At 49.7% G+C, this 22,516-nt stretch overlaps 1 protein-coding gene and 1 long non-coding RNA gene across 3 annotated transcripts in view; one reads left to right on the forward strand and one right to left on the reverse strand.

Moving 5' to 3' along the window:
* Nucleotides 1-9,753: 9,753 nt before the first annotated feature.
* On the forward strand, nt 9,754-16,618 carry LOC142047011 (uncharacterized). Its single transcript, XR_012656181.1, has 2 exons — nt 9,754-10,250; nt 15,199-16,618. It is a non-coding gene; the product is annotated as an uncharacterized LOC142047011 (long non-coding RNA).
* Nucleotides 16,619-16,970: 352 nt separating this feature from the next.
* AGBL3 (AGBL carboxypeptidase 3) overlaps nt 16,971-22,516 on the reverse strand; it is a 70,963-nt gene continuing 65,417 nt past the window's right edge. Inside the window, exons 20-22 of one of the 2 annotated variants that reach the window (XM_075067404.1) lie at nt 21,351-21,553; nt 19,350-19,602; nt 16,971-17,925 (exon numbers count right to left, since the gene is read on the reverse strand). In XM_075067404.1, the coding sequence (XP_074923505.1) occupies nt 17,529-17,925; nt 19,350-19,602; nt 21,351-21,553 (853 nt within the window). In that variant the 3' untranslated portion in view covers nt 16,971-17,528. Of the gene's footprint in view, nt 17,926-19,349; nt 19,603-21,350; nt 21,554-22,516 lie in introns of those variants that run through there. The other variant, XM_075067405.1, reaches the window with a different exon arrangement.

Below are 22,516 nucleotides of genomic sequence, written 5' to 3' on the forward strand. Positions count from 1 at the left end.
AAATGAGGAGTAATATCCTCCAAAGGGCACAGGGTAATCCCTCCTTACGAGGAGTGGTAGTGTTTGTATGGCATTGGAAGATTGTATTATTTTTTACTAAGATTACTGTAGGGGGAACATGAGATTGATTTTCTGTTTTGATCCCAGGTTGAGAAAAAATTCATATCCCCATAACCCAGTCCGCCACTCTTTATTTTGTTTGAATAATCCCATACACACCATTTGCCACAATATGCTGAAGGCAATGGCTTTTTCCCAGATCCAGCCCTGTCCCATTACACACCCAACACCAATGACCTTTTCCCCCACCACACTTATCCATTTAGATACATTTATTCCCACTGTTCCCAAGTGTCATTACTGTTCCATGTTTTGTTAAATGGACGAGGTCCTCCCAGTAAGGTCTGGGGAATGAGTGGGATAGCCAGGACAGGAACACCAGCTTGAGAGTGGGCTGGGATGTGGCTGCAGACCCAGCATTTAGAAATGTTAAGGGTCTGAGCTATCCCACACTTGCTGCTGGATAAAGAATTGTCATTGTGGGCTTCCCAGATCTTAAGATACCAGCAGCGAGAAACAGGCGCCACCAAGAGGTGCATGTTGGAGGCAAGGCCCTTCTGGTTCTGACAACCTCAACTGAGGGAACTGCAGTCGCAGTTTTTATGTCCACCAGGCAGCAGGCGCTAGCTCACTACTGCTGCTTCTCGGCCTTGCTTTAGGTTGTCGTCTGCTTCTGCAACCCTTACGAGAGCGTAGATTGTAAGGTATTGCAGGCGTTCCTCTACGTCTTCTTCTTTGGAGTCAAAACTGACTCTGCGCAGTCCCTGAGGTGTTGATTGGTTTTGCCGGGAGGGTGTCTCTTACACTGTGAAGCATGTTATCCATGCTGCGATGCCAGATAGCTTAACAGCTGTCTGGGTAGTAAGTAACAGTACCCTGATGAGGACCTTCCACCGAGGTTCCAAGAGCGTGTTTTCGATGGTGATGCATGCACATAGACCCAGTCACCTGGCTCAAGGTTGTGGCAGGCGTCAGAGGTGGGTTTCGTCGGCCAGGCGGCTTGAACCTGTGTAAATGGAAGTGACTTACACAGCTTGCATTAATCCCTTGCAATATTGAAGGAGCGTAACTGTGAGTCAAATTCAAGTCTGGGGGACTGAGGAGTAATGGTAGCCACAGTCGCATAGGGGCGTCCCCATGATTTCAAAAGGACTCAGTTTATGCCTTGGGATGAGTGGATCGCATTTCCATAAGGCTAGTGGTAAAGCTGTCTGCCAGCTGGCCAGCTTAACCCTGTGGAGTCACAAATCTTTAGCAAGTTTATTCTTAAGTACACCATTTCGCCTTTCCACAGCACCTGCACTTTGTGGGTGGTAGGGACAGTGCAGCATGGTGTGTGACATGTAAATATACGATCCAGGTGTTGCACAATTTGTCCAGTAAAGTGTGTACCCCGGTCACTGGACAGAGTGGCAGGAATTCCCTTGGCAGCATAATATACCAAATTTAACAAACATTTAGCAACAGACAGTGTGAGTCAGCCTTTGCGACAAGGAAAGGCTTCAATCCAACCAGAAAATAAACATACCATAACCAAAATAAATTCAAATCATTGACACTTAGCATTTGTACAAAAATCAAGTGCCAATTGCACAGAAGGGTGCTTGGGGCAAGCCCCGGAATCCTGAGTTCACTTTTACAGGTTTACCAATATTGGGCTTTGGCAAGTGGTGCAAGGCGGCACAGTGGCGGGCTGCAAAAGAGCTGAAATGGGAGCCCACCATCCCGCCTTAGTTAGAGCAGAGACCATCCCTCCCTTTCCGACATTGCAGAAACACCGACATGCGAAACACAGTGTGTAGCAGGGCGGCCAGCGATGAGTAGAATGAAAACGGGGGCCACAAAGGCACCAGTGGGCGAATGCCCAAAGGGAATCAGGATGTAGAGAGCACCCTGGGCACCCAGGAGTCTTTTTCAGTTTCTAGGGCAGAGTCCTGGAGCAGGGTGAGGTCAGTGAGGATGGTGGTATAGAAAAAACAGAGAGGGAACCTAGAAAATGCATCGTGGGGAGGTTCTATGGCAGCAGCATGTTTAGCAAGAGGCATCAGCAAATGCGTTACCACTTAGCAACATCAGTGTCTGCCATCCGAGTGACCAGGGCACTTAACAATAGCCAGGGCAGAGGGAAGTAAAACTGCATACAGGAGAGCAGCGATATAGGGGCCAGTTTCTTAAAATAGGGGTAACGCAGATGTAAGGAAACCCCGAGCTTGCCAGAGGTACCAAAGTCATGTACAACCCCAAAAGCATAGCGGGAGTCAGTGTAAATGGTGGCGGAGCGTCCCTCTGCCCCCCGCCGCCAAAAAGCAGGCACGGGTAAGGGCAACTAATTCAGCAAACTTGTGCTGAGGTTACAGAAGGTAAAGGCGGCAGCTTCTAGAGTTTCAGAGAGTGATGACTACAGCAGATCCTGCAAGGAGACGACCTTGGTTGTCTCGAAAACAGGAACCATCAGTAAACAAAACAAGGTCAGAGTTAGGGAGAGGGACATCAGAAGGTCAGAGCGCGGACGGTGATAGCAGAGACAGTTGCAAGCCAGTCGTGAGGATCACCGTCATTAGACAAAGGAAGGAGAGTGGCAGGATTTAACTGAGAACAGCGCTTTATAGTGATATATGAGGCTGACAGCAGTAGAAGTTCATACCTGGTAAGGCGAGCAGCGAGGAGAGGTGGCTTGTATTGCGTTGTAATAGCAGAGTTTTCTGACAGAGTGAGGGACCATAAGAGTAAGGGGAGGAGCGAAGGACAAGGGATTCACAGACATTTCGACTAGGCTGCTGGCGGCAGCCACAGCACGTAGGCAGGGGGGCAGGCCTTGGCCACAGGGTCCAAAGTGGCAGAGAAATAAGCTACTGGGCTGGTTTCTTGCCTCCGTGCACCTGAGTGAGAACTCCAAGTGCACTTCCAGATTGTTCATGGCAGAAAAGGGTAAAGGCTTAGAATAGTCTGGCAGCCCTAAAGCGGGGGCAGAAGCCAAACCTTGTTTGAGGGAAACAAAGGCAGAGTCTGCTTCAGGTGGCCATGGCATGGGATTAGGCACAGAGAGTCGAGTGAGTTCCTGTAGAGGTTTTGCAAGGGAGGCATATGGGGAATCCATTGCCTGCAAAATCCGCCATGCCCAAAAATTTTCGGACCTGGAAAAAAAATGGAGTGCAGGGTCGGGGAAAGCTAAGGATAGCCTGGACACGGGTGGGAGAAAGCATACGGGAACCCTGGGAGAGGAGACCAGAACCAAGGTATGTGACAGAGGTTTGACAGAGCTGTAGTTTTTCAGAGCGAGTAAAGCCTTGTGCCCTTTGTTTGCTAGGGCAGTAAGGAGCACTAAAGAATCAGTTTCTGAGGCAGATAACGACGGGAACAGAGAAGCAGGTCATCTACATATTGGACTAGAGTGGACCGGATGGGAAAACAAGGTCAGCTAGGTCTCGGGCTAATGCCTGGGAGAAGTAAGAATGGACTTTCCGTACACCCTGAGGGAGGTGGTCCATGTATATTGCTGTCCCCTGTAAGAAAAAGGCAAAGAGGTACTGGGAGTCAGGGTGAAACGCGGAACAGAAAAGAAAGCAGAACACAAATCAACAACAGTAAAATGAGTTGCAGCTGGTGGGATAGAATAGAAGCCAGGATCGTTGCTGGGTTTAGGACAACAGGAAAAGCGGGTATGACAATACGATTAATGGCTCGAAGGTCCTGAACAAATCGCCATGATTTGCCATCAGCTTTTCGAATGGGGAGGGTAGGAGTGTTACAGGGACTGGAACAGGGAACAATAATGCCTTGCTCCTGCAGGGCAGTTATGACCGCAGCAATGCCGGCCTCTGCCTCAGGATTTAAAGGGTACTGGGATAGGCAAGGCAGGGGTTTGGAAGAGTCAACAGTAATGCAGACAGGATCAGTATTTAAGCGGCCCACCTCAGAGGGATGGGTTGGCCACAGAGAGGATGGGACCTGTGAAATTAGGTGCTCAAGGGACGGGACCCGTGGGCAACAAGGGACTGGAGTAGAAAGGGACGTTTCAGACAGCAGGGAGGCTACAGAATCACTCAGGGAAGACTGGGGAATTTGTGAATAGACCCCATTCGGGGAACAGTATATGGTGCAGCCAAGCTTATGTAACCCTTCTGCCCCTCTGAGTTGGCAGCAACAAGGGCCGGGTTCAGTATCCAGGGGTTCCGTTTTAATAACACTATGCATAACCGGCTCGAGCCCCCACCCAGTGACCTGGGACACTTACATACCACACTCTCCTGGGTGCCTCTAGGAGGCAATACTTCCCCTCTCGCAAGCACGGAGTCTGAGTGTAGCAAAATCCTTTTAATAAAGGAAGGAAACAATGCGGCATCCCATTGGAGAAACACCACAAACAGAGTTATAACACAAACCATAACCACCCTCCCAAGTACATTTGGCAATGTCCTTTTCCCCCTTAGGGTCTTAAGTCCAATCACACCAAAGTCCAACAACCCAAAAGTCTCTGGTCAATGCCATCCCAGAATTCAAGTCTATCTGTAGAGGTCCCTCCCCCCTGAGCCTGGGTGAAAAGGGGCACCTTACGTGGTCCAGGGCCAACTGCCCTGCCTCTCCGTGGGTTCTGCTTCCACCTTCTCCACGAACTGCTCCGTCTTACCAGCCGCTCCACTCTGCTCCTCTGGCCGTCCTCACAAACTGCTCCACTCCACCAGCTGCCTCGTGAGCTGCTCCAGTTGTCCCTGCAAACTGCTCGGCTCCGCTCGCTCTGTAGGCTGCTCCACACATCCCACAGCTATTCCGCTCTGCCAGCCGCTCCAGTCCACCAGCTGTCCCGTGATCCGCTCCAGCCATCCCCACAAACTGCTCCACTCCGCCAGCTGCTCTGTTCCACAGTATAGCTTCAGGCTCCCCCACTAGTTAGCACAGCACTCAGGGCTCCCAGCTCAGTAATTTCAGCTCTTTTGTGATTTCAGTTCTTAGTGATCTCAGCACATAGTAGGGGAGCCCAGTGTTAGTGCACATTAGCCCAAAAGTGAGTTCAGCTCAGCAACCGTTCTAGATCTTAAGGGAACTAAAAAATAAACGTACTGACATCCCATGGAGAGACAGGGTGAACTGGGCTTCTGGTCATAAGAAAACTGCACTACAGGCAGCGATCTGTCCAACCTCTCCATCTCACTGGGTTTTGGAACCATTGTCTTGTTAGCAAGTGTCAAATTATATTGAGACATCTCTGTCATAAAGCAGGCTCATAGTTCCTACATTCACATAATCAGGTGGCAACACTTTCTTTATCCTGCCCGAATAATAAGAAATTGGCGGTCCCAGAATGTCAAAATACCCATTCCCAGACTCCTTGCTGCTCTGCTGGATCGCCTATGCAAATATTGGACTCCATTCTAGACATTCTTTCCCAGCACTTCCATAATCACCCAGATGTCAGGGTAAGCTCTCCTGCTCTGCTTACACTTTATCATAACAGCTCCCGCCTAAGGTTTCCGAGTGGAATCAGAGAGAAGGAAGGATGACCGCAAGAAAAGGGGACCAACCTGCCGGTAGAGGTTTTGAAAGGGGATAAGGGGTGGGACCCGTAATGCCAAGGACAGTTTTTCCGGAGCCGGGGAACTCAGCAGGTTGGTAGTACGACACTGCAGAATTGAAGCTCCCAAGTGCAACAAGGAAAGGGGAGAGAAGATCATTGATAGTTAACACACACCGTGGAGTGAGTGGTAGTAAGGGGCTAAAATTTCCTGAGGTTCCCGGTGTCCATCATTATTGTGGGGCAAAGTAAGGCTGGGACTGGAAGGCTGTGCTGGAGGGGTTTAACTGGTTTTGTTCACAGAGTTACCAGGCGGCTTGGACCTCAATGTCTTTACCAATGTCACGGCTGGTTTAATAATTACAAACATCCCCATAACCGAAAATCCAGTTTCCTGTCCCTCCCTCGACAGTCCCGTCCCGTGGTGGTTCCCTGTCCGTCCTGTTGCCCTGCCCTGAAATAGCTGTATTTGCAAGCCATTACAGCTGAGCTGATTGTTCTTCTTTCCTTTTAAGTCACTTGACGTGGCTCTGCACTGTTTGCAATTTGTCCATGTTTCGGTCGCCATCCAACCTTATTCATTTTAGCCGATTGCAATAGCAGCAGGCAGGCCATTAAAAATGCCCGTAGCAGGGCGCCCTGTCCATTTTGTTTTGGTTTGCTGTATACGAATGTTGCAGAACCATTCATTAGCGGGTGCTAGTCGCCGGGTTTTTTCCTTCGTTGCTTTATAGCCATTTATGGCCGTCAGTTTGGTTTTTAGGAGTCATACGGGATGTCTCAAATAGATTTTTAGCTCGTGCTACACTTTTTCGATTTCAGCTATTATGACAGTGTCTGTAGTAGAGTGGTGGTCGCAGTGAGCCACTGCTGCTGCTGTGAGCCTTTTCATGCTCACTCCGGGGCCTGTTACCAGTATGCTTGCACAGCTGCTAAGAATGCTGTCAGAGCGTCATAGGTATCACACACTAACAAAAATTCTCTGCAAATTTGGAGAATTTTCTTGGGCTTTGGAAACCTTTTACAATTGAAAGGAGCTCAGTTGCGAGTCAGGGTTTATAGCTCCAATGGGACCCGCCGTCTGGCCCCCAGTAGCAGGATTCCGAGGGAGCTGAATTTTTTAAGGCCCAGACGCGAGCTTTATGAGGCAGCGTGTGTCCAGAGGATGGGCCTTGGCAGCACAGGATGGTCCGGACGGGCTCCTGAACTGGAGATTTCTGGAATTGTTCCTGAGCTGGGAAATCTGTTGACTGTTGTTCCTGAGCTGGGGCGTGGGGCGTCTATTGATATGACGCAAGCTGCCAGGCCATTAATGCGTCTTCTTTCCTGTCCCCGATTAGCAGGGTTTTCTTCATCTTTTCACCTCCAAGACAGGCGTATGAAGGGGGCTGCTTGGAGACCAGGTAAAGGGGGACGTCGTCTTGTGTGGGAGAGGAAGGTTTCCAATAAAGTTTTAACTTATCATTTGAATCTTTTAAGAGAGGGCGAGTTTAGATTCTGTCACTACGATTTGCCTTCTCACATTGCACAAACATATTCGACCTCTCACTTTTGCCAATTTAGTTTAGATTTGGCAAGTTTGTCTTTTAAGACATCTACGAGCTTCCCTTGTCAGATCCTATACAAGTGGCCGAGTTTTCGGATCTCCCTGAGTTAGTCTAGACCATTTTCAGAATCTTAACAGGAGTCAGACCTCCTAAAATACATAAATGAGCCAGAGTTTTCTTAGGGAAGTGCCCCAGCTTAGACGTCTTGGTACCCATACAGGAGCTTCACCACCAATCACAGAAGGAAATTAGGGTTTCGTTCAGAGGCGATGCCAGTGCAACCACAAAGGAGCCCACAGCTACTGCGTCAATCGCCTTGCTCACACTAAAGTTTTACCCAAGGTGCGGTGCGGCTGGATTGTGCAGATTCATTCCCTCAGACCGGGGGACAGGAAAGCCCTTGGTCGGCCGGGGATCCGGACGGAACTGCACCAGAACTAACATTCACAGGAGGACACACGCAGAGAATTGACATGGACGTCCCCGTCCGGACAAAACACGCACATATTACCTTAACCAGATTCCTGATGTCGTCCGGATCCCCTGACCAGAAAGAGGGGACCACCCGGTTGGTTGGCGTAGGACTACTGTGGTGTGTGCCTTCGTCTGCGGAGGACCGCTGGGCAAGTGCCCAGGTGCCGGCTGCCAGGTCGCTACAAAACGGTCAGGATACACAGCCAGTGAAGACGGTTGCCATCTCGGGGAACCTCCAAATGTGTCAAGTTAGAATCAAGGACTCACCAATTTGTAGACACGCTGTTATTAGCGTATCTTTGGCAATAACTATTCAGAATATGTGAGTAGCCATGCAAGGCTTAAACAGTCTTATTTATACAGATAAAAGAGTGGGAGTTAGACAAAGGGACAAAGAAAAAAAAAGACAGTAAAAATCACCTGGGGCACAGCATGCATATCCCACTTCCTTACTAACTGATATCGATCTAAGGCTAATACTTCACCAATTGCCCTTAAATGGTGCAATTGTTCTATGCTAATGTCTGTATTCCTGACACCTGGATTGCAACATTCCAACAATTTTGCTTAAAGGTACAGAGAACATTTCTTTAATCCTTTCTATTCTTACAGTATAATTCATTCTACTTTCACAAAGACTATTCCCTGAATAAAGGGCATATACAAAAGGAGGAGACTGGAAAAAGCACTGAGTGAGTTACTACATTGTCCTTTCTGGAGACATGAATTCCAATCCTGTTTCAAATCACAATTGAAAATGCTGATTTGTCTCAGATGATGCTCTGGATTAAGAAAAAAAGGGGATGCTCCATACAGTTAGGCTTGAGGTGTATAAGCAAAGCAGGTCCTAGCTCAGTGAAGGGCACAATAACCAACTGGAATCAGCAGAGGAGGTAGGTGACTTAGAAATGTTACATTTTACTTATTGTCATTGGTGGCCAAAGCTTTTACTGCTTGCTTTGCTTCACTATTTGTTTTCCAAGGAGGCTGGGTTTGTGTTCCTCTGATGGAGGCACGATTCCCCAGGTACCTTGCCCTGTAAGGTCTGAGGCCTTTTTCTGCAGCCGTAGTAGGAGAGCAGCAGACTCAGGAAGTCACATCCTCATGGTCCTTCTAAATTATATCAAAACAATGTAATATTGGGCTGTTAAGAAGGCACCATCGTCAGATAAGCAAGGAATCTCCTAAGGCCTTGGCTACACTGGCATTTTATGGCGCTGCTACTTTCTCGCTCAGGGGTGTGAAAAAACACACCCCTGAGTGCAGCAAATTACAGCGCTGCAAAGCGCCAGTGTAAACAGTGCCCCAGCACTGGGAACATGGCTCCCAACACTCTAAGCTAATCCCCACGGGGAGGTGGAGTATCTGCAGCGCTGGGAGAGCTCTCTCTCAGCGCTGGCGCTGCAACCACATTCACGCTTCAAAGTGCTGCCGCGGGAGCGCTCCCATGGCAGCACTTTGGAGTTTCGAGTGTAGCCAAGCCCTAAGATGTTTAAAAAAAACTTTGTTTGATGGCCCTCTGTCTAGCAAGGAATCTCTTATCAACAGTTGGGGGTGTGAAATCTGTTTTGTTTATCTCTATGGTTTCTATCTGCTTCTTTGATTGTTTCTGTTACATGATTAATTTTACAAGATTTAAATCAACGAAGATGGTGGGGTATGAATTATTTCACAATATGTTAGGACTGGTCAAAAAATTGTTTTCTAACATTTCAGTAAAATGATTGAAGTATAGCTAAGCGGAACTCAGGTTTCACTAGATAAACTGAGGTCCAAGAAGGAGACCAGCTGGGAAGGAAAAAGAAAGGAAAAGGGAAAAGAATAAAAGGAGGGAAAGACTTGAAAGTAGAATTCACCCCCCAAGACACAGCCCAGGAGCAGAGCTGCTAAGAATCCTCTGCATGACTGTGACATGAAGCAACCAGAATCCAGATGAGACTAAACTTGCCTGGGCAACGGGGAAAGTCCATACATGCTAAGTCCACCTGGGCAACGGGGAAAGTCCAGGTGGACTTAGCATGTATGCTTAGCATGTGTATTTTGCTTGGTAATTGTTAATAAATAGAAGATAAGGATATTACTGTGTAAGGTTCTTTCCCTGTAAAAAGATCCTGGAAATGCACAGAGGAGTATGCCCCGAGCCCTAGGAAATGGGTAAGAGTGGGTACTTAAGTGAACCAGATTACACCCGGAGCCTGAGGAATTTGGCATGGGTGGCCCTGAACCCTAGAAACTGAGTAAGAGTAGGTGCCTTTCGCCCAGAGCCCAGCCAGAGACCTGGGAAAGGGTGAGGGTGTGTAAATCAACCAGGTTATGACTTGAGTCCTAGGAACTGAGTAAAGGTGTGTGCCCTCGAGTGTGCGGGTAACAGCCCCACATCCGCCACTGCTGTTGAGGCTGCTATACCTGGAGATAGAGTGCGTCAGGGCCCGTGAGTGTTTGGGGGTTGGGCCATGACCTCCTACTAAATGTACCATCGTTTTAAACTGATACTGTAATTTGTTATCCTGGTGAGGTATCAATACTGTTTGCAACATCTGCATGCTGGAGCTAACCCACTTCACATATTCTTTCAACTGCAGGAAAACCTGCTGGAACAGCCAGCTGGAGAGAAGCAAGTGTGAATCTTCTGTGCAAAGGCTGTAAAGCTAGTCATATCTGTAAGTCTTTATGGGATCAAGCCTTAACATTTCATACAACGATCTCACTAGTCACATGCGTGGAGTGAGCGTTTAGAGGTTTGAAGCGCTGTACTGAAATGAGCTATCTTGAGATCGCTACTGGCTCAGGAGACAGCTGAAGCAACTACAGTTACAGCATTATCCTGTTTACTTGCAATATCCTGTTGTTCAGAGGAGGAAGTCAACTCTATGTTACTCTGACATTCCCAGGGCATAGAGAAGCTGTGTTTGTTGTGATATAAAGCTGAGTAAATATGAGAGGGGGTTCCTTTTGGGGCTCTCTATTATCTGACCCACATTTCATGTGAGCATGGATATGTTCCACAATGGTAATAGATACACATTTCTGGGACAGGGGCATCAGGTTGGTATAATTTTTGGTGGTGCCCAGAATGGGTCCAAGTCCTGTCCCGCCCCTCCACCTGCCTTGTAAGCCAATATATATATTTTTTTAAACAATGTAAAAATGGACTGGAAACAGTAAGTGTTTAATGGTTTCCCTATATTGCACAATGTGGGGGTGGGGGGATGAGGGTTCTGGCTGGGGGTGAGGGCTGCAGGGTAGAGCCAGGGATGAAGGGTTCAGGAGGAGGTTCAGGGCTGGGGCAGAGGATAGAGGTGCAGGGGGGTGAGGGCTCTGGCTGGGGGTGCAGGCTATGGGGTGGGGCCAGGGATCAGGAGTTTGGGGTGCAGGCAGGCCCCCCAACCCTCTCAGGGCCACACAGAGGATTCAGGGGGCCTGGGGCAGGGCCGGGTCTTTGGCAATTCAGCAGCGGGTCCCTCTCGGAGGGAAGGACTTGCCGCTGAACGCAGCTGAAGCATGAAGCAGTGGCGGTAGACAGGGCCGTCCTTAGGATTTATGGTGCCTTAGGCGGGATTATTAAACTGGTGTCCCTGTGCCTGTCTTGCTCTTGGCAACACAAACATAAGCTTACAGTATTGGAAAACTTGCCACATGCATGTTGTTAAAACCAGTTTAACTTAATTAAGCACACTAATGCTGATGAACTAGCACTAAAAAGTAGCACTATAGAAAAAATTCTGATTTGACAGAATGATGCAAATAATATATTTTTTTAAATTTGTCAACATTTTATTGGAAACTTATATGAAAAGGTATTGAAACAAGGATTAGTTTTTAATTAAAAGCAATCTTTCTGGCTTTTTTGGCTGTAAAATCAGTAAGAATGTCATCGTATGACAAAGACAAAGTGATGTCTTGTTCGATGACTGCAAGAATAGCAGGACCAGTCAAGTGTTCCTGACTCATTGTAGAGCGGAGATAGTTTTTAATGAGCTTTAGTTTTGAGAAACTCCGTTCTCCTGATGCTACGGTTACAGGAATTGTCAGTAGAATACAAGTGGCAATGTAGACATTAGGATATATGTCAACAAGTTTTCTGGTATGAATACACTGTATAATGTCCATCATTGATTTTGTGTGTGGCAACAACTCAATTCTTCGTACAGTTCAAGTCCATTTTAAATCAAAACGATCACTGTGCTTCAGGAGGCTCTCTAGGTCAGGGGTCCCCAACACGGTGCCCACGGGTGCCATAGCGCCCACAGGAGCCTCTCAATGCACCTGCGTACTGGCTGGAGGACGAGCATCTGCGGAAATGCCGCCAAAATTTGGTGGCATTTCGGTGCCAACACTTCTGGATGACACTGCTTGCTGCCAACAAGCAGCATCATCCAGAGGCATCACAGCCGAAATGCCGCCGAATTTTGATGGCATTTTGGCAGATGCTCGTCCGCCACCATGGTCCTTCATCTGGCAGCTGCCAGACGAAAAAGGTTGGGGACCACTGCTCTAGGTTCTTGTACTTTGTCATTAGTTGCTCTTGTTTTCCTATTTCGTTGAATTTAGTCCCGCTCAGCCCGCTGCCAGCTGAGTGAATGGAACCCCAGGCTGACAGCGGGTTGAGTGGCTCAGCTGGGGTCTTAGCAGTCGGCCTGCTCAGCCCGCTGCCAGCCTGGGATTCCTTGGGTGTCTCCAAGCCAGCAGTGGGTGCTGAGTAGGGCTGGCAGCCGGGACCCTGGGTAGCAATGGGGCAGCAGCCGGAACCCCAGAGCAGTGGCGGGCTGAGCCGCTCAGCCCACCGCTGCATGTCTTCAAAAATCAGCTCGCATGCCACCTTTGGCACATCTGCGTAGGTTGCCGACCCTTGCTCTGTACACTAGTAAGGAGATGAGCATATTACAGTTGCTGGAGGGCTCTATTTAGCAGTAACAGGCTATAGGAAAGTCAGTCAACATTTTTTGTTTCTCTGATGAAAACTGGGCCACTCCCTCCCCCATACCAAACTTGTCACAAATAATTGTCAACAACTTAATTTTCTGTTTTTGGCTAAAATATTGATTTAAAAAAATGAAATTGAATTCAGGATTGTTAGCAAGCATTTTTGGCAAACAAATTTGCTCAATGACAATCAAAATGGTAACACAGTACTGCTTTCATGCTTGGTTCACTCCCCGTCCCCCTGCCTGCTGGTCCAACAGCTGCAGTAGAGGAGGAGATAGGTGGAAAACTGCAGGACCCCAAAATCCACCTACTGGGGTGCAGAGTGGCAACAGCAGCAGCAAACCCTCAGGTCCGATCACACGTCAATGAGCACCACCACCAGCTCAACGGACCATGGTGAAGTTAGCACAGCATCTGATCTCAAGGACGGGGCACCCATGGAGCCACAGCAGCTCATCCTGCCCTGTGCAGCTCCCCCCGGATGAGATGGATCACTGTCAGTCCAGGGGAGAGACACGCTCTCCAGGTAGGGTGACCAGATCCAGATGTCCTGATTTTGTAGAGCCAGTCCTGATATATGGGGCTTTGTCTTATATAGGCACCAAATACCCCCACATAGTGTGACCAGACAGCAAGTGTGAAAAATCAGGACGGGAGGTGGGGGCGGGGGAAATAGGAGCCTATATAAGAAAAAGACCATGAAATTATAAAAGTGGGACATCTGCTCACCTTACCCCAACCCCCTGTCCTGATTTTTCACACATGGTATCTGGCTATGCCCAGCCCAGCCATGTGTGACGATTCCAATCCTGACTGCCTGCGAGGAAGTGAGTTACTTTCCCTGTCATTCCTCAGCAGGTAGGCAGCCAGCCTCCCCCCTCTCCCACAGCACCTCACCCAAACCAGCCCTTACAGCCCTCATGCCTGGGGAAAGAGTCACACTCACAGGTGAGTTCCTTCCCCCACCCCTTCCCAGAGACTTCCCAGCAGCCAATCCCCTCCCTCAGACTGTCCTGCATTCGGCTCTCTAGGACCCAGCAGCCCTGCTCTTACATGTGCCACTGCTTCCCGCCTATCCGGGCTCCTGGCAGAGTGGTGCCCCAAGACCTAGTGGTACCCTAGGCGGCTGCCTGTTCTGCCTATGGCTAAGGACGGCCCTGGCAGTAGAGTAGGGTGAGCAGATCACCCCGGTCAAATATTGGGACGCAGGGGGGCTGGGCGGGGGCAGAAGGGAAAAAATGGCAGCAGAGCAAAAAAAAAAAAAAATCCCCCACCCGATTCCTCCTCCCTCCGCAAGCGCTGGAGGGAGGCCCTGGAGACTCAGGGCAGTGCGGGGCTGGGCTGAGTGTGAGTCCGCCCTGGCCCCGAGCAGGCAGGACTCGGGCGCGGTACCTGGAGGGAGAGTAGGGGGTGGCCTGCGGGGCCAGGTGGCAGCTGTTCTCCCCACCTGGGTAGCGGGACTCAGGAGCAGCCGCTGCTGCAGCTTCCACTGCCGCGGGGGGAGGAAGCGGTCACTGGCCAAGCTCGGAGGCTGCGGCTCTGTCGCCCACGAACCACCCGAGCCAGGGCCTGCTGCGGTGATCCAGCGCGCACAGCGCGCGCTCCCAGCCCCTGGCCAGTAGCGTCTGGGCTGGCTGCCCAGCTGGTGCAATCCCACGGACGGCCCTGGAGTGAGGGCAGCAGGCCCCAGGCCACCCATCCCACTCGGGTCCCGCAGGGGAACGAATGGGGCTGGGCTGCTGATGCCTCCGCTGCGGGATTGCACCAGCTGGGCAGCCAGCCCAGACGCTACTGGCCAGGGGCTGGGCGCAGCGTGCATGCTGCTGGGTCCCCGCAGCAGGCCCAGGTTCGGGCCCGGGAGCCAAAGCCACTGCCGCCTAGCGCCACGTGCTTGGCCACTTCCTCCCCCCGCGGCAGTGGGAGCTGCAGCAGCGGCTGCTCTAGAGTCCTGCTGCCCAGGTGGGGAGAACAGCTGCCACCTGGCCCCGCAGGCCACCCCCTGCTCTCCCTCCAGGTACCGCGTCCAAATCCTGCCTGCTTGGGGCCAAGCCAGACTCACATTCACCCCGGCCCCACGCTAACCTGCGTCTCCTGGGCATAGTGTGAGTGGCAAGAGGCGGGGATTTGGGGAGGGAGTCAATGGGGGAAGGAGGGGGCAGAGTCGGGGCGGGGGAAGGCGTGAGCCCTTCCGGGGGCTGGCGCCTTTGCTTGTTTGTCCAGTGTCCTGACCTAACACTGGTCGGGATGCGGGACAAACAAGCAAACATCAGGACAGTCCCGATAAAATCGGGATGTCTGGTCACCCTAAGGTAGAGCAAAATATGTGCCGCCGATTGTGGCTTTTTTTTTTTTCTTCTGCCACTTGCAGCGCTTGTACTCACCGGGCGGCGCTCTGAGGCTTCTGCAGCACTTCAGCGGGAGGGGGGGTCCTTCACTTGCTCCGAGACTCCCGCTGCACTGAAGGACCCGCCGCCAAAGACTTGGAGCGAGTGAAGGGCCCGCCACCGAAGTGCACCAAAAACTGGGAGCAGCTCGCGGGACCCCTGCGGGGCCTGAGGCAAATTGCCCCACTTGCCCCCCACCTCCGTCCTCTCCCTGCCGGCAGCGGCGAGCTCCAGGGAAGGGCTTCCCCCCACCTGACTGCGCCCTAACCTGCACCACTGTCACTGCGCGTGCTCCTAGGGCCCGTCTCACGTCAAGGGAGTTACACTTCCCCAGAGCAAGAAATCCTCATTCAAAAACAAGAGTGACAAGAGTTCAGAGGGAAAACAGACAATCAACAAACTTTTCCCCACCTTCAACTCCGGAGAGAGCTTGGGGTGGGGCGGGGTGGCGGGCGAGACTTCATGCTGCATCCAGGGAGAAGCTGAAAGGAGCTGCTCAGGTGCAGGAGGTGCAGCAAGAAGTCCTGCTGGCCACGGGGAAACAAAAGGCTACATTGCACCCAGGGAGACAGAGGGGAAAGAAGCTGGCTCAGTGGGAGAGGGGAGGAGGAAAAGCAGTGAAGTTGTTTGCTGCGAAGAGACAGAAAAACAGCCTGAGTTTCTCCCCGCAAAGTGGAGATGGGGAGGAGGAAGCATGGGGGAGAGGGGCCGGAGTGCCCTGGCTACAGCCACAAAGAAGGGAAACTAGCAAAATAAAAGAAAAGCAGAGGAGAGGAAGGGAAAGAAAAAGCCCAAAGTGGGCTGAGCAGTCACCTGGGGCTCCCTGAGCTGCTGCACTCAGTCACTCACTCCTCCAAACCTCCACCCAAACACCTCAGCCTACCACCACACCGCTCCCTTTTGTAGCCAGCAGCAGCAGCCGCCTGCGAGGGAGCACAGCGCAGAGCGGCAGGGCAGCCGCCCGCTGCCCAGGGCACAGGCAGGGACGCTCTAGGGGAGGCACATGGGGGCAGCAGGTGGGGTCAGGCGATGCTCTGCAGGAGTCGTGCAGGGTGGCAGGCAGGGCTGGGGGAGAGACCCAGCCCCCAGCATTAGTGGAGCTGGGCCACTGGGCCCTGAATATTGCTGGAGCATGGGAACCACAGACCCATGTAACTCACCGCCCGTGTTCCAGGATTCATCACAAACTGCATGAGCTCTCATGGAATCTCCCTGAAAAACTGCCCTGAAGCCAGTTTACTCAGCTGCGTGGGAATTCTCCTTGGCTGTTTGAGGATTCCCTGTGCAGAGAGGAATCCCTTCTGGTGGTGTATGGCTGCTGCAGCTTGTAGGCCATCCTGCCTCAGAGCTGTGGCTGCCAGACTAGGCCCTGGAGGTTGCTGACTGTTGGTGCAGGTTAAAGTAGGCTGATCTAATCTGTGCCAGTGGACTGGCCTGGTGCTGAGCTGCCCAGTGATCAGGAGGGTGCAAATGGCACCTTTACAATCTGCTCTAGAGCTATGCTGAGGCACACTGGTCACAGCTCAGGATCTGTCCCACTACTTGAAGGTTTCCTACAGTGCCTATCATTAACCGAAGCAATTAGGAATTACATGGAAATCCAGTCCTGGGGTTTCCAGGAAACTTCCTGTTCAGTTTACTGACTGTAAGAATGTCTAATAATTTCTGTTTTGTGGGGAACACTGTATGTCAGTTCAAGGAATAAAACCAGAAACATGCATTGCTTCATTGCCCCATATGTTAAGTTCTTCTCATAGAGTCACATGTTCGAACAACACACCTTTATTCTAGTCACAACAAACACTAAACGCACAGCGAGATTCTGGGATAAAATGGACTCAAGTATCGTCTGAGTACTGAGAAAAGCAGCTCTGCACATAGCACTTTTAGCCAACTCTACTGATGTTCTCAAACCCCAAGCTAGTGTCCTTGGGATTAATCCTGGCCCATCTTGGGGAAGGAACAAATATTAAATAGGCATAAGCACAATGGATTAGATGGACAGCAACAAAGACAGCAGTTCTAGTCACATCTGGGATCCAGCACCATAGCAAGACATACAACAAGATGGAATTTTTTAAGGCACTTTATTTACTTTTAGCTTTTTAATTTTAGAATAAACTTCTCCTTTTTGCTTTTGCCTCACAGTGGAACAACATCCTCCTTTACTTCCCCAGACTCTCTAGCATAGGCAGTCCCTGATCTGCATTCCCTATATTCCCCCAAAGGTCCTAATCTGTGACTAGCAACCTTCAGCTGTACAGAACGGGATGGAATTCCCCTAGGAGTCCATTAGCACTGTTGCTTAAAGTGGCTGGTAGGGTCTGAATTGATTAACACAAATCCTTCCCCTTTTTAGTTTTCCATTCTGGTCAGACATCACTTTAATTCTGAAGAAGTAAGATGACTCAGGTGTTTGTCTTATGTCTGAAATTCACTGACAATTAAAAAATGAAAACATTCTAAAAGAAACTTAAATGCTGTGCCTTCTTTAGCTGTCACTCAGAGGTTCCGGAAATCTAGAATCTGTCTTTCAGGACAGTGTGAGGCTAAACTTCTTTGCACTGTATACACATCTGCTGCATTTTCAGAGCACTCCTTCCAAAGGGTTTCCCCAGGACTGGAGTCCTAATCCCTCAGGGTATCTGATGTGAAGCCACTCATTTCCCAGAGTTGATGTCCTGTCTGAACGGAGCCTGGGTGGCTGTATATTTTAGCTTGTAAGGTACTGTTTTTCACAACATTTGCATCAATTTCTAAGCCTGACAGGAAATTCACCCAGTTGCAACTGGAAGGTCTTGTAAGTAGAGTCTGTGACCCAGGCTCCAGAGTTTTTCTCTTAGCCACTGCCTTGGTCTCACTATTGCACAATAATCCTTTTGTTGATGTCTTCTTCATGGCACATAGCAAAGATGCTGGATGGAATGTTTCTCTGTTGTCATGTTGGGACAGTAAAATCATTTTGCTTGATAATGTAGGCCTGGCCACGTTCCCTTTCATATTTGAAGAAGTTGCCAGGTCTGCTCTGTATAGAAAAACAAAACATGTCAGTTAGTGCCTTACATGTATCTCAGTCCACTCTATTCAACTTGTTTTATAGACATGTCTACAAAATACCATCTGCGGGCTATGTCCTCCAATTCCAGGGCTGCCCAGAGGATTCAGGAGGCCTCGGGTCTTCGGTGGCGGAGGGCCCCGCTGCTAAATTGCTGCCGAAGACCCAGCACTTCGGCGGTGGGTCCCGAGGCGGAAGGACTCCCCGCCGCGGGTCTTCAGGGCACTTTGGCGGCAGGTCCCGGAACGGAAGGACCCCCTACCGCCGAATTGCCACTGAAGACCGAGAGCAGAAGTAGCTCTGGGGGCCCAGGCCCCGCAACAGTTTTCCGGGGCCCCCAGAGCGAGTGAAGGACCCTGCTCCAGGGGCCCTGAAAAACTCTCGTGGGGGCCCCTGCAGGGCTGGGGCAAATTGCTCCACTTGCCCCCCGCCCCCGGGGCGGCCCTGTCCAATTCTGTCTATCAAATCAATCGATCTATTATTCTAGGCATTTTACAAATTCTATATTGTAGTTAATAACTCTTTCTAGCAGCATACAAATATAATCAAAGGAGATTTCTTGTACTATTGGCTAAATCCAGTGCTGGACACACTCAGTTGAACTGCTCAGTACTGGGTTTTGACTTAGTTTTGGGATATAAACCGTTGAGAGGTGGAGATAAAGAAGAGGCAGTGAGAGGGCAGTCCTAGCCAAATTGCATGCTGGGTAACTGAACATGTTGGGAAATTTAAACAGCTAGGGTTCAATTGGATATGAGATATTTTTTACTTCCTGTGCTAAACTGTTGTATAGTATCATGCCTCATAAATGGCTGCAAATCAACTCACAGGTGTCCATTGTCAATAAAATGATACCTATGTACAGATTTTGTATGATTGTAAAGTGCTATGGGATTCTCCCGGATGACAGATGATAATTATTATAATCTATATGGCTTATGACCCTCCAATTTATCTATCACAGATCACGAGATATGCATGTCAGTCTCAAAAGATAGGTTGAGTGGCTTGGTGAATAAATCTCTCAATATGTGTATCAGGGATCAAGAGTCAAGATCAGCTTGAGATGCCAAACAAAAATGAGGGCTATGTTCTTAGCTCACTTGCTACTGGGGTGGAGTTTGTATTACAAGAAAATAATGCATATGATAGACCACAAGTGGAAGTTTCTACTCAGGAGAGACTCAGAAGTAAGCTTGTGCGGTGAGGACAGAGAAATCCCTGAGCGGATGGGAGCCCTCATTTTTCAGTTGCCCAGCTGTGTATGGCTTAGAAATAGAGCAAGAACTTTTGCTTCTGTTAGTGTTGACACTCTCATTGTCCATGCCACAATGTACATTCAACGTATCATGACAGGATAGGCAAGTTCAGTAACTGGAGTCTTCTTCACCTACCGGTGCCGGCCAAAGGATTTTGGCTGTGGTTCACTCTCATGACACTTTTCATTGGATTCCCTGCCCTTTGCACCAGGCACGATAGGGAGAGAAAGCTGCAGTGATTCTTGTGTCTGGCATGACTTGATCATCCTAACATTCGCTCCTTGGTTTGTTGTCCTGTTTCGGCAGGACCTTGAACTTTTCAGTGGTGACCTGTTCTTCACTTTTCTTTCTTCCCTGCTTGAACTGCTCTTTGCATTGTGATCCAGATCTGGGCGAAAAAGGAAAAAAAGCTACACCACATCAGCCATGTATGAATTCTTTATTAGCTAAGATGATACATGATTTTAGTGAAATGTGAACCTACTCTATAGTTTAGTTTAACTTACAAGAAATGGAAAGTCTGGCAGCAGGGGTGCATCCAGTATGAGCAGTGATCTACAACATGCTTTACAGCCTAATATACTATACTGCAGGGGTTCTCAACTTTCTCTCTGAGGCCCCACTCGCCATGCTATAAAAACTCCAGGACCCAGGGGAGTAGGGGGTGCCTCGGGGCAGGGACCTTGGGCATAGGCGTAGTTTGACTTCTATTGGGGGAGTCAGGGGTCAGCGAGGCTTGAGCCACCTCCGCATGGTGGGGTCCATGGAGGGAGTTTATACATTTAAATTATAACTCAAAGGAGGGGTGCTTAGCTCAAAAAAACTGAAAATAGCTTAAGGTGCAGGGAGGAGGTAGCTAGGGGCTGTGTGCAGACAGAGGGTAGCTGGGTCTGTGTGCACACAGGCGGTGGCTGTAGGTGCAGGGAGGGGGGTGGCTAGGGGCTGTATGCAGCTGTGGGAGTAACTCGGGGTGCAGAGAGGCGGCTGCTAGGGGCTGTGTGCAGGTTGTGGGGAGCTCAGGATGCAGGGAGGGAGATAGCTGGGGCTGTGTGCAGGCAGAGGGGTATCTCAGGGTAAAGGGAGGGGCATGGCTAGGGGCTGTGTGTGGGTATGGGGATAGCTCAGGGTGTGCAGAGAGGGGTAGCTGGGATTGTGTGCAGGCAGGGGGTAGCTCAGGGTATTGGGAGATGGATGTTAGGGACTGTGTGCAGGAGGACTCTCTTGCAGTCCCTGTTCCCAGAGGGGTCTGCCAGCCACAGAGCCAGGTCTCCCCACCCAGGGGGCTCTTACTGGCTGCCTTTGCGGGAGCAAAGGGGGCTGAGAGCTGAGGAGCAGCTTCAATCTGGGGCATGAGCAGGAGACCAGGGAATGCTGCCATTGCCTGTTCCATGGCACCAGCCAGAGCAGCAGTTGCCCCGCACTGCCCGGCTCTGGCTTCCTGCCTCCGACCTGGCTGGGACTGAGGGGAGAGGAGATGGCGGGAGGCGCTCAGGGAGATGTGGAGCTGCCCCCGGGACGGTGCTCTTACTCTGCACTTTGGCATAGGGGGAGCAATGCCCTCCATGTCCCCAACCCAGCCCACTATGGGCTCAGGCTTCTGCCCCACAGGGAGCACCAGGGCTCGGGGCTCTGGGATTCAGCCCCGTGCCTCCCGACTTCAGCTCTGCGAGGGGTGCCAGGGATTGGGGCTTCAGTCCCACGCCTCACTCGGCTCCAGCCATGTGGGGGGCGCTGGGGATTGGAGCTTCAACTCCACCCCTCCCAGCTTCAGTCCTGTGGGGGTGCCGGGGATTGGGGTTTCAGTCCCACTCCTCACCCGGCCTCTGCTCTGTGGGGGGTGCTGCAGATTGGGCAGAGGTTAACATCCAGTGGAAAAGATATAGATTCATCTCCCGTATCCCGGTAAATTTACTCAATGAAACCAGTTCTGAAATCCTCTGGCATGTAAGTTATTGCTGAAAACTTAATGGTTGCTGTATTTTTCAGCACAATCACTGCACTTCCATCATCTAACTCATTGCTTTGTAAAATGCTTTGGGATATCTGGATTAGGGAATGCACTAAACAAAAGCAAATCCTGTTGTCTTTTGGCACCTAGAATACTTTAATTAAAAACATATAAAAAACCTTTCGTACAAGTAACTGTCTTTTCTGTGCAGCTGGTGACCCTTCTGCTTTGGTGCTTCTCTACACTTTGGGATATCATCTTGAAGAACGGTGAATAGAGGTTTGCTCTTTTAGATAAGGTTGCATCTTGGGACATGCTTCCTCCTAACCCCAGTGGCAAACAATTCTTTTCAAGAACATTCTCTTCGGTACCCTGAGTCAGTCTCTCAGAGCTGAAAAAAATGGCATTCACACCAGTAATTAATTTATTTCCAGACTAATTTGTGACTATATATCTGTGTATAAAAGACAATGACACTGTTACAGCTGGAGGATCTCCTGTTGTTACATTAATGCCAAGTTAAAGTATGTGGGGGGACATTTTCCCATATAGTTCAACTGTACAAAACAAACTATGGTGGCCCAATCATTTTATCTGATGGATACTGATGCAAATGACATTTGGCCACTGTACCACCATCCATCCAGGATCTTATACTGATGCCCATCCCAGGAGTACTGGAGAGCCACCAGAGTAGCTCAAGAGTAAAAAACAAGAACAATGATATTTCTTTTTTCCCTTCCTGGGAAGATAGGCTTAGTTTCTTTTTAATACAAAAGTATGAGAAATAAGGTACTATTGTGGGAAAGCTTGAACAAAGAGGTGGGTTTTGCTTTAACTCTCAATATAGAAAATCTAGTGGTTAACCTTATTTCATAAGCTTTCCGAGGTAGGGACTAGCTTTCTGTCCTGTGTTTGTACAGTGCCTAGCACACTGGGATTCCGGTCCATGACTGGTGCTCCTGGGTGCTACCACAATAATAATAATAATCAAAGAGTTTTCAACTCTTGGTCTCGCTCTTGTGAAGGTTCTTTCTCTGCTGCATACTGAGATTCAGACAATAAGTCTACTGTTAGCCACTCATGCAAGCCATCTTTGGTATAGAAGTATTTTTTTTAAAGTATATGGTACTTTTATAAATAAACTGGATGCTGACTGGCCAAAGCTTTATCCTCTTTCAAATGTAATAAGTAATTTTCTGCCATCCTGCAATTTGACTGGCTACCAGTAGCACTGATTCTACTTTTGAATAACATACCACCAGGCACTGCCAACCCAGGAATAGCTTACTGTGCATATTGAACAAGCAAAGGGAGCTAATAGCCTATCAATAGGTAGGTATTTATGTACTTA

This window comes from Chelonoidis abingdonii, chromosome 1 (assembly GCF_003597395.2).
Source record: "Chelonoidis abingdonii isolate Lonesome George chromosome 1, CheloAbing_2.0, whole genome shotgun sequence".
Taxonomy (NCBI): domain Eukaryota; kingdom Metazoa; phylum Chordata; order Testudines; family Testudinidae; genus Chelonoidis; species Chelonoidis abingdonii.